Source organism: Dermacentor andersoni, chromosome 8 (genome assembly GCF_023375885.2).
Source record: "Dermacentor andersoni chromosome 8, qqDerAnde1_hic_scaffold, whole genome shotgun sequence".
Lineage (NCBI taxonomy): Eukaryota > Metazoa > Arthropoda > Arachnida > Ixodida > Ixodidae > Dermacentor > Dermacentor andersoni.
The window spans coordinates 81,653,034-81,663,984 of record NC_092821.1 but is presented as its reverse complement, the minus strand read 5'-3'; the positions used below and the strand labels follow the sequence as shown (position 1 = coordinate 81,663,984).

Sequence of the window (10,951 nt, the reverse complement as noted above, 5' to 3'; positions counted from 1 at the left end):
GCAGAGCGTCGCTCCGCTGCCTGTGCGGGTACCGTCGAGCTGGGAGCAAGCCATGATCTACCGGCAGCAGATCGCGGTCGAAGTCGTCGACAACCGGAAGCTGCTCGAGAAACGGAGCACACTGATGGCGGCGTCAGAAGTGGCACCCGGTCGACAGCCATCTCACAAAACGCGCGACTCCAACACGTCCCCGAACTCGGATACGGAGCACATGGCGAGCGACGTGTACGTGGCGTCCGATCGCTCAAAACGCGACGTCAAGTCGCCGAGCGACTGGCGAAACTTCTCCATAAGCGACGAGTCTCCTCCGGCCAGGAAGTCCAAGAAGAGGCGAGCGTCGCGCAAGTCCGCCCACGAAACGGGAACGTTGCATCAGTCCCGAAACTTGAGCTCGCTGCGCCGGTTAGCGAGGCGGGCTCAAGAGAAGCCAGCCAAGCCGACGAAGGGTAAGCCGGCCGCTTCTATCGAATCGACGCCGAGGTCCGTACTGGCAGAGGCCCCCAAGCCGCTTTACTTTCTTCCCCCCATCGTCGCTACCGCAGTAGCCGCAGTTCCCCCTCCAAAACCGGTGGACAAGATCATGCCCACGGCTGCAGAGCGCGACAAAGCCAGCGAGGAAAGTGGCGACAGCTTCGACGAGATGGACTTCGTCGTCGACTCGGCGCCCGTGCCCATAGTGTCCGCTCCGGCACCGTTCACGGATGCCGTCCTTCCAAAGCCGTCGGCCAAGCGGCTGCCGGTCATCGTGAAGTCATTCGAGGATGAAAGCGACAAGCCGGATTTCCTTCAGCGGTACCAGAACGCGGCGTCGGGCCCAGAACCAGCGTTCCGAGGGCGGCCCGCTAGACCGACGAGCGACTTACCCGTCGCCACGCACACTCCAGCGACGGCATCTGCTACCCCTGCTGGAGCCGGTGCTACGACGTCTCTAGCGCACAGCAAGACCTCTGGCCCGCGCGCGCTACGAGCCGTAAAGGACGCAGCCAGCCGGAGAGAAGAGCCTCAGGCGCCATCGGTGCCGCCCGATGGGCGACTCACTCCCGTCAGGAGAGCCTCGCGCAAGCGATCTATGTCGCGAATGTCGTCGATGACCTCTCAGAAGCCGGGCAGCTTCGCCACCTCTGGCCAACGCGTGCCGCAGGTGCCACAGGTGACTACGCAGGCATCCTCCTCGGTCGCCTCAGCTAAAGCGCCTTCTTACGGTTCAGTCACCCCAGCCGAAGCAGCACCCAGAAAGCTGTTGCACAGCCAACGCCGGAAGGTGTCCAGGCTGAGTCAGACGAGCGACAAGCCGCCGTCGGATGACCTGCAGTCGGCCTTCCAGACCGCGAAGTCGGCCAAGGACCACGAGTTGAGAAAAACTGCTTCCGAGCCAAACGTGTCTGCTCGGCATGGAGCGGCGCTTGCCGTTGGCGTTACCACTACCGGAGGGCCTTCAGACATTGGTGGAGCAAGCGGCGAAATTAAGCAGGCCGTGCACGATGAACCATCGCCTGCGCAACCAGGGCCTACCGGCAAGACGCTCCACACGGCGGCAGCAGCATCTGAAGCCGCGAGGTCGACCGGAAAGCGCACAGAGGGCGTCGAGGAACATCCTGGGAAGCACAAACCATCGTCGTCCGAGCCTCGACAAGATGGGGCGAAAAGTGTCGAAAGTTCCAAGGTAAGTGACGTTAGCAGAGACAGCGCTTACTTTGAGTCATTTTTTTTTCGAGAACCGACACCGCTGTTTCTCTTTGAATACGCAGTGCAGAAAGTGGCTGTAGTAGTTGCACTTATAATAAACGCCATTCGCAGTGAGCGTGTTTAACAACGGTAGACGTTTTCTTTTATTATTATGATTCATAAATGTCTTGTCTATTTATGGCCCTATTCGTCAATTTTTCTGTTACCATTGAAAGCACATACATTGGTGCACCCGCAAATTCCGGGCATTTCTATGGCCTTCCCCAACGCATAGCGTTTCCTACAATATACTAGAGGGAACTCTGGCGCTACAGTCATTGTCCTACCATGATGGGAAGTACATGAATTCGTCTGGTCTTCGTGCTTGCGGATTCAGACGTTCCTGTGGCTTTTTATATTACGCTATATAAATCTTATTGTAAATTTCAGGGCAATCTATACTCTTCGAAGTGCAGAAGGCACCGCGAACACGCACAATTGCTACTAATTGCAACGATTGAGCTTGTCGAAGTGGCCAAATCGAAACGCGTCAAGCGCCTCAAGGCGTCTCGTGCCCGCGATAAATTCATAAGGCCGTTTCACATCGCTTGTCGATACATGCGTCCGTGGCTTACACTACCTCTTCAGCCACCGAGGTGAGCGGACGCGGAATATCGGGCTCTTCATGAGCGCTCTCGGCGGCCCTCCCTGGCCGCGGTAACAGGATTGTAGCTGAAGTCGATAAGGATTTTGAGATTATTTTGCCTCATTTGCCAACAGGACGCGTCGTTATGAACACAGTGTTCTTGCACGGAGATGTTCGAGCGCGGCCCTTCACGGTCGAAGATTTCCGGGACGCTTTGCACAAGGAACGGCTGTTCCCTGACTCTGTGGCTTTGGGTGCCTGCCATATCAACCACGTGTGGGCCGTGACATTAAAAAGCCCGGAGGCGACGAAGGGGTTGGCTGGACTGAAAGAACTTCAGGTCAAGGGACAACGCTGTCTCGTCATCGACCCGCAGGAGCAGCAGGTGAGGTTCCGACTTAATTGGTTGCTCCACGGCATGGCAGACGACGACGTGCGTACGGCGTTGACTGCGTTTGGCAAAGTGACCGAGGTTACCGGGAGCGCTGGCGTGTGGAGGGAGTGAACGAGAAAGGTTCGACAACCCGGACTGCTCGTGAAGCTCAAGAGTGGTCTCAAGGTTGATAACCAGCCCCACCAGATTCACGTCACCCGTGAACTAGCACTGTTGGTTGCACCAGGTCGGCCTATGCAGTGCTTGCGCTGCCACGGTTCGGGACATGTGCGTCGCGAGTGCAAGGTGCCACGTTGCCCGCACTGCCGGCGTTTTGGTCACGTCGACGCCAAGTGCATTCGTTCCTACGCCACAGTGACGAGAACAGCCGACGACGAGGATTCAACGGTGCACATTATGGACGTGACCGAGGCAGAGGAGGCAGCGAAAGGTGGCGGGTATGTGACAACTGGGCCACATTGCGATGCCTCAACTCCAGCAAGTGAAGATCGATCAGAGGCAGTACACAGCCCGCCGGACTCTGCAGCAAAAACGGTTGAGGGAACAGACAACCCTGCAAGAGATGCAAGTTCTCAAGTAGCCGAAGCGTCTACGCTAGTGTCTAAACGGGGGGCCGCGAAAAGCGTCCCTCGTAGTGCTAGTGCGGACCTGGACGCTGTCGGCGTGTCACCGAACGCCAGCGGTGTCTCTGGGAGTACTTGCGTATCCTCGGCAGTCAAACGACCCCTGGAAGACACCACAAGCGAAGGAGACAAGGTCGGCGCGCAAAGCATCGAGGGACTGTTTGTGAAAACACCAACGGGTAGGCGCACGAACCTCAGGGCAAGGCTTGGCGGCATGGCGGATAGGATAGTTGACGACAAGTCACTTTCGCAGAGTGGTGAGACCGTCCCACCGCTCTTGAACTGGACGGGCAAAGTAAGCGCCACGCTCCGAGCCTACCTTTTCCAGAAATCAACGATGGCTCCTCAAACGTCACTAACACTCGCCACTTTAAAAGTTCGAGGTCTGACCTCTAGGAAAAAACAAAGTCAACTGTACCGGTTGTTAACGGAACAAGATCTTGAGTTCTTGGTTGTGCAGGAGACGAAAGTGGAAGAAGAGGAGGAGACGGCTATCATGCTGCGGGTTTTCACAGCACGGCATCACGCCGTTCAGAGCCACGCTCCTTGCATCCTCCTTGTTCATCCTCCTTGTTCGAAGGAATCCAGGACTGTCAGTGCAAAATGTTTCTTAATGTTCTTCCGGTAGATTTGCGCGGTGTGATTTCCCATATAGTGATATTTCCAGGCGTGTTATGTGTGTTTATGCTCCAAGTGTTGCACAGGAAGGCGTAAATTTCTTTTCTAACCTGAGACGGTATTTGGGCATTGATAAGCAGCTTGTGTTGGTTGGAGATTTTAATTTCGTTTTGAATTCAAGTGATAAGTCAAGTGGTAGAATGGTTAAAGGCAAAAGCAGTGAAGTGTTGTCACAAGTGATTACAGAGCATGAGCCACAGGATATTGCGGAGCGGTTGGAGGGCTCCCGAGCTGTGAAGTACACTCATCTTCAGGGCAGCAGCCATGCCCGCTGGACCCACTGTACCTGTCAGTGGATACATTCCTAAATTGTTGCAGTCATGGTGTTTCGCCGAGTTCGTTTACTGATCACTGCCTTGTAAAATGTCAATTGGGGTCAAAGAAAGAGAGCAAGAGTTTCTCGCGGAAGCGATGGAAATTGAATTCCAATTTATTAAGGGATGAATATTTCAATGTAGCAGTGATGCATGAAATTAAGAATATCCATTAAGATAGTGGGGACACAATAGGAGAGCATGCTTTCCTATTTTTATCTATTTTTATCTGTTGCTGGAAAGTTCCCACTGCAGAGGGAACTTTTCAAGCAACAGATAAAAATTCAAGCGATAGAAAGATCCAGCATTTTATTTTTTTAAGCCTAAAAGAAAGAGAAAGGGCTTAAAATGAGTTTTGGAAAGGTAACGGCGCTTGAATGTGAAACGCCAGGTGTGTATGCCGAAGATCTGCGTAGTATCAAACAGAAACTGGAGCTTTATCATGAGGAGCGTTATCGCGGAGCGCTAGTGAGAGTAATAGTAGATTCGATGGCTATAGATGAATGTCCAACAAAACGCGCACTTGGACTCTAGAATAAAGTCGCGCCCGGCGGAACGATATAGATGTTATTGAAGATAACGGGACAGAAATGACAGAAAATGACAGCATAAGACGTGCATTTGCTCGACATTAAGAAGCGCTTTTTGCTTCTAGGCCCGTGAATGCAGAGAGGTTTAAAGAAGAATGTTTTTAGAGAATGCCACGGCTGCACTACGACACCAGAGCAGTGTTGGAATCACCCATATCAGAAACGGAAGTAGAAAAGGCTATAGATAACCTGAATCTCGGCAAGTCGCCAGGACCCGACGGTCTGAGCACTTCGTTTTACAAGACATTTAAAAAAATTGTCTCGCGTGGTTTTTTGTTTTTTATTGAGGCTTAGGAATTAGATGTCCTGCCCCGGTCATGCGGGGAAGCACATACTGTATTAATACCAAAGACAGAAGAGACACAGAACTTAAAATTGGTTTCCTCATACAGGCTTACATCACTAACTAACTGTGATTATAAAATCGTGATTAAAATGCTAACAAGGCGGCTAAAGAAAGTAATTAAGGAATTGGTTTGTCCTCCTCAAACATGTGGCATTATGGGGCGTTTGATTGTGACTATATACATAAGATACGGTGCGTGATGGAGTGCTGCGAGATTATGCAAACAGGGGTAGTAATTGTACAGTTCGATCTTGAGAAAGCCTTTGATTGTGTACCTCACGGTATTTTGTTTGGCATTCTAGACCACATTAATGTCGGATCCATCACAGAAGTTATTTTAACTGTACGGTTCTTGTCCATTATATTCTCAAATGAGCACATTTTTTCTGTGAAACGTAAAAATCTGTACAAATATGTGTGCAATGTAGTGCAATGTACAGGGACATATACAGTGGAGGTCAAGGGCAAGACGTGCTTAAGCGGGTGAAAAGAATGCAAAAAACGCCAGGGACCAAGTCTTTCTTTTTTAAGCTTCACACGGATACGTTGCCTGTCAAAATCTTTTTAGAAGATTGTGGTTTTTTCTTACCATTGCTGTCACATTGCTTGATCTGTAAGAAATCGGAAGCTATAGATCACGTATTCTAGATTGTTGGGCGGGTGTCTTCTTTTGGGATGTACTTCAGAGGACTATCAAGAAAGACTTTCCTTTAGATCCACAGGGTATTAGATATTTATCTATAGAAGACGATGATGGACTGCCGTTTGACCTTATTATGCTAGTTGGCCTTCACTGTCTATGGCGCGCCCGTATGGGGGGGTTTCACTGCGATCCGGATGCTCGGCCTGCAGGAATGCTTTTTCGAGAATGCATGTCCAGTTTGTAGAAATTCAGAAAGCACAAGATTGTGTACCTGCGTGGGTGTCAAGAGTGGAGCCCTTGACCGCGCTCAAAGAATTCTAAAATAGTCAGCCCAGTAAGGCTGACACTTGGTGTTGAAAACTTACTAATTTATCTTTTTTTCGCAAATGCCATTTGTTGTTTGATATAGTAGTACAAAACAGGCAATACATTTTTAAAACAGCGTCTGTGGCTTAATGGTTTCAATATCCGGCTTCTGTGCTATACGTTCTGCGTTCAAATCCTGCCGTTGGACAATTTTAATAATGTTTATTTCATTACTTATTACACAATACATTGTTGAAAACGACGAGTTTATGAAGCCACAAAGCCGTTTGGAGCCGTAACAACGAAATTTAGGCAAATCCATGTACTTCCCATAATTCCCATGCTAGTACTACCGCTCCCATTGCAGCTCCCGCAGATGCTGGCGCCAGATTTCCCTCAAGTAATTATTGTATGAAACCATATGCCCCAATGTACTCGACGTAGTCTGCTCGCACTCGCCGCCGGCGCGCCTTCTCCAATTTTATTCCCGCCCAACGCATAAACTTTCTGTAAACTCTTTGGGGTGTCTGCAGACGTCATTCCGTACTGGTCCTTATTGGCACCCTTCTACAGGCACAACACCTAGATACGAGGACCGTGACCGCTGCCTCACAGCCGGAGGCTACCGACCACAGCAAGCGATCCGGTGGCAAGATGATCCGGTCGCTTCGCAAGTTCGCCGTCGGCTTCAGGCGCCATTCGCGTCGGCCGCCCCTCTCCCGCAAGAGTCTCGACTCGAATCAGAGCATCGAGGATGCAGCTGCTGCCAGGGCCGCCGACGTTTCGGCAGTGTCCGCCGGAAGCGCCGCTCGGCAACCGAATAACTCTGTTTCGCCGTCGGTGGCTTCCGTGGCCGGAACGTCGACGGCGCAGTTCAGCGATCCCCAAGCGCCAGAGATCGAAGCCGCGACAGGACTCTTTCAGCAGTGCGAGACAACTGCCTCGGGTCAGCGGGCTGCCGTGGATCATCCCCCCGCCGTCGTCGTGCACAAGTCAGCCTCACAGATGCCGGCCAAGACGACGTCCAGCGGGACGCCCCATTCGTCGTCGCTCGCCAAGGAAAGCGAGGGTGGTCCCACCGCTTCTGCCGCTCGCGTGAAGGCAAAGGACGCGGTGCCCGGCGACGCTGCTCGTTCCGCGGGCGTCCAGAGTCTCAAGGAATCACGGGACGCTTCCGCGAAGACCAGTGCTCTGCGGAAACGCCGTTCCCGTCGCTCGAAGAAGGGGCGGAAAACGAGCGACGAACGGGACGACCCCGAATCAGAAGGCCAGCAGTGATAAACGTCGAAGTTCACAACTGCAGCTTCATCTTTGCAGGTGTATGGCCTGCAATTCTATATTTGTGCGGAATACGGGGCTTCGAAGAACATGGGCCAAGAAATGTCTCATTTTTCATACTTTCGCTCGATCATTGGCTGCGTCATTATGGTCTGCATCATCCTGTGCTTCTATATATAGCGTCTTCATTTATTTTGTTCCCCTGCTTGTTCACATTCTGTCCTTTTCCTCGAGCATTTGAGCATCGCTGAGCACGTAATGCATAAATAACGCGATGCACCGGCCGAAGGTGTCCCCTTTTTTAAGTGAACTTCATGATAAACTGTAAATTCGACTAAGTGCCGGACATTACTTAGGTAGGCTTGATTCGTAAGCCGTCGTTTATGTGTACTCGTATGGGCACATTGACGAAGATGTGGTCAAGAATGTTTTCTTATATTTCAATTTACGTATTCAAGTAAAATTGGTCATACGCACGTGCATGCTCGTGCACAGTAAGTATCTGCAGAGTTTGCTGCTTTTCGGGCACAGTTAGCGGCAATTGCAAGACGCTGAATATCGGGCGTACAGCGTTATTACCATTGAAATGCGCACGCCACAGAGACTGACGCCATGTTTGAGCTTCAGCGAGTCGTTCCTTTGGCCGTGCATGCAAATGGGTGTTCTGTCATGAATGTGTGCCTAAATTGTGAACGAGGCTGCAAACAAAAAAGGTCGCAGGAAGATGGAGATATTATTGAACAGGGACAACAAGCAAAACCTCGCCATGTAGTTCCGACAAAGCTACGTCAGCTTAACGGCCACCTTTTGACTGACTGTTTTGAAACGGTGACCTCGGGCTGAGGTCAGATTCCTGTGTTCACCAACTTGTCGAAAAGCCTCCCAAGACTACGCTAAACTCATTGTTGATTAAAGGAAAAATTTTCGTCCACCCCGCTACAGCATTGTGAGCGAGCTGGGGGTAGGCGCGCAAAGTCGTCTCAATCCCTCCGAGCTCCAAAGAAAACTCATGTGGTTATCTCTTAAAAAAAGGTTTTCTGTTTGAAAATTTGTCCCAGTCTTGGAATCGAACGCGGGGCCAACGCCTTTCCGATGTTACTGTTTTGGATAACCAGGAGGTTATTAGATTGTATAGCGAGGCTGAATCGACAATTCGAAGCGAGGGGCACTGACCCCAGTATTCTACAACGTTTGGGCACCCCTCAACTGTGGTAGTCATTGTGCTTCATGGTCACCCACAGCAATCCCTGAAAAGTAATCAGTCGAGGAGCGGCACTGTGCTCAACTTGGTGGCATAAAAGAAGAGCTTCGGGCCAAGGGTCATTTGAGAATGTAGGTGTGGATGTGAGAAATCAGTTCTGTAGCAGCTCACAGAGGAGATCTGTTCTACAGGCCACGAGGATGTTTCCTTTCGTGATCCACCTTGCGGGATTCCCAAAAACTAATTTCCCAAACGAGTAGTTGCAGCCACATATAGAACGCATGAATGTTCAGCGTTCAGCGCCGACAAGGGTCCCAAGATGCGCGCGAGTGTTAACGACTACTGTTAGTACCCATGCCTCACGAAGAATTGCATACGACACAAATTGTGTCGATCCAACGCACTGCAGGAATCGACTTCAATCGACTTTATGCTAAGGCAGCTTGCAGACCATCCAGCATCGTTTGGTGTTCTACACGCACTTACGGAACGGACTGACATGTTTGTGGAAGACTTGACAGCTTTGTGTGACACGAGCATGTGCGTTTCGATAGCAGCAAGGTGCCAACGACTGTGACGACAATATTACTGCGGCGGTGGCATGACGGCTGATTTGTTGCTCTCCGTTGGGAAAATGTTAAGGTGTTTTAACGCACATGTCACAACATTGCACTCGTGCAATGTTCACGTTTATGCGGGGTTTCGTTGACAAGCTATGCACGACACACATAAAAAATATTTAAGCATCATTTTCACTTTGATCGAGGATGGGAACATACCCCGTGCCACATATCCAGCGATCCATGCCGACCTGAAGACATGCTCAAGCACCCACCAAGCGAATCTGAAAATAAAGGGGAAGCGGGAGGTTGGAATAACGAAACACAGAGCACTGTGGGGCCACAATTGAGCACTGTGGGGCCACAATTAAGTGTGAGGGGTGCGTGAAATCTGCAAAAGACTACTGATGCCAGCACAAATTACATTCTGCGTTTAAAATAGGATATCTTCTCGGGGTTCAGAGTTAACTAAAGATCGGTAGGCCCATTGGCTTTGGGAGCCCAAGGTAAAAGCACAAATAAGGCACTGCAGGGTGACATGGGTTGAGCCTCTCTTGAAGTGAGAAAAGCGCAGAGCAAAATAAGTTTTGAAGAAAGACTCGGGAACATGGATCAAAAGAAATGGGTGGCTAAAGTGCACAAGTATCTGTCCCTGAAAAGCGGGGACACAGAATGTAAGAAGAGGTCAAGAAAGTTGGCAACCAGTACAGGGTAATTCAAAGTGTAACTAGACGACCAGGAATCATCAGGAGGAGAGTGAGAGAAACAGAGACAGCGAATTGCATGCAAAGAATGGAAAGAAAACATACCATGGAATATTACAAGAATAGAAGAAACAAATTAGAACAAAAATCTGTATTATAACAAAAAGGAGAGCGCGAGAGAATAAACGTTTTTATTAGGTAACTGCAGCTTTGGGGAGGCGTCCTCATTCCAGAATGCCTTGAGCTCGGGCCGCGTCCTGGGCCCTCGCAATCAGCCCTTGCTGATCCTCGAGGTCAGAGCTGGCCAAGCCTCTCTCCCAAAGCTCGTTGGTGTGGTAAGGGTTCGGAGGATTTAATGGTGCCGCTCTGCAACCCCCTACTATGTGCCTGAGGGACCCGGGCTCTTCGCAGAAGCGGCATTGCGGAGAGAATTGTGTAGGGGCTATGAGGCGATTTCTGGTTGGGTGGTGGAATGTATTAACCTGTAGAGCGGGGAGTAATCGCTCCTGCTCTCTAGGTAGTGACGTGTCAGGGTGCATATGTTCTGCAGGTTAGCTTCTAGTGTTGTGTGATGTCTCGGTACGAGACTAGACGGTGCATGCGCTCGGGTTCAGATTCCTCGGCGTCGGCTCGGTGGGTCAAATCTCGAGCCACGTGGTTGGCGACCTCGTTGCCAGGAATGCCGTGATGAGCTGGCACCCAGGTTATCATGACTGATCTCGTTGGCAGCTTTTGATTGAGGATCTGGAGCGTAGTGGTATGAATTCTGCCGCTAGAAAAGTTGCACGCCTGTTAGGAGTCGGTCACTATGACTTCAACCTCTGTTTGGGAGAGCGCGAGGGCTATGGCCACTTCCTCGGCTTGGAGGGGATTGTTTCGGATGAGCGAAATGCTGCTCCGGTGTTCTTTGTTGACGACTACGGAGGCTGTTGTGAATGCGCGTTTGGGGTAAGACACCGCATCCGTGTAGGCTGTAGAGGGTAAAGTATCGTATTGCTTGTCT

General features: G+C 50.8%; 1 protein-coding gene across 2 annotated transcripts in view; it reads left to right on the top strand.

Moving 5' to 3' along the window:
* Window positions 1-31: 31 nt before the first annotated feature.
* Window positions 32-10,951, top strand: part of LOC126538721 (alpha-crystallin B chain-like) — a 37,363-nt gene continuing 26,443 nt past the window's right edge. The window contains exons 1-2 of one of the 2 annotated variants that reach the window (XM_055074921.2): window positions 32-1,663; window positions 6,779-7,680. In XM_055074921.2, coding sequence (XP_054930896.1) covers window positions 53-1,663; window positions 6,779-7,483 — 2,316 coding nt within the window. In that variant the 5' untranslated portion in view covers window positions 32-52 and the 3' untranslated portion in view covers window positions 7,484-7,680. Of the gene's footprint in view, window positions 1,664-6,778; window positions 7,681-10,951 lie in introns of those variants that run through there. The other variant, XM_050185448.3, reaches the window with a different exon arrangement.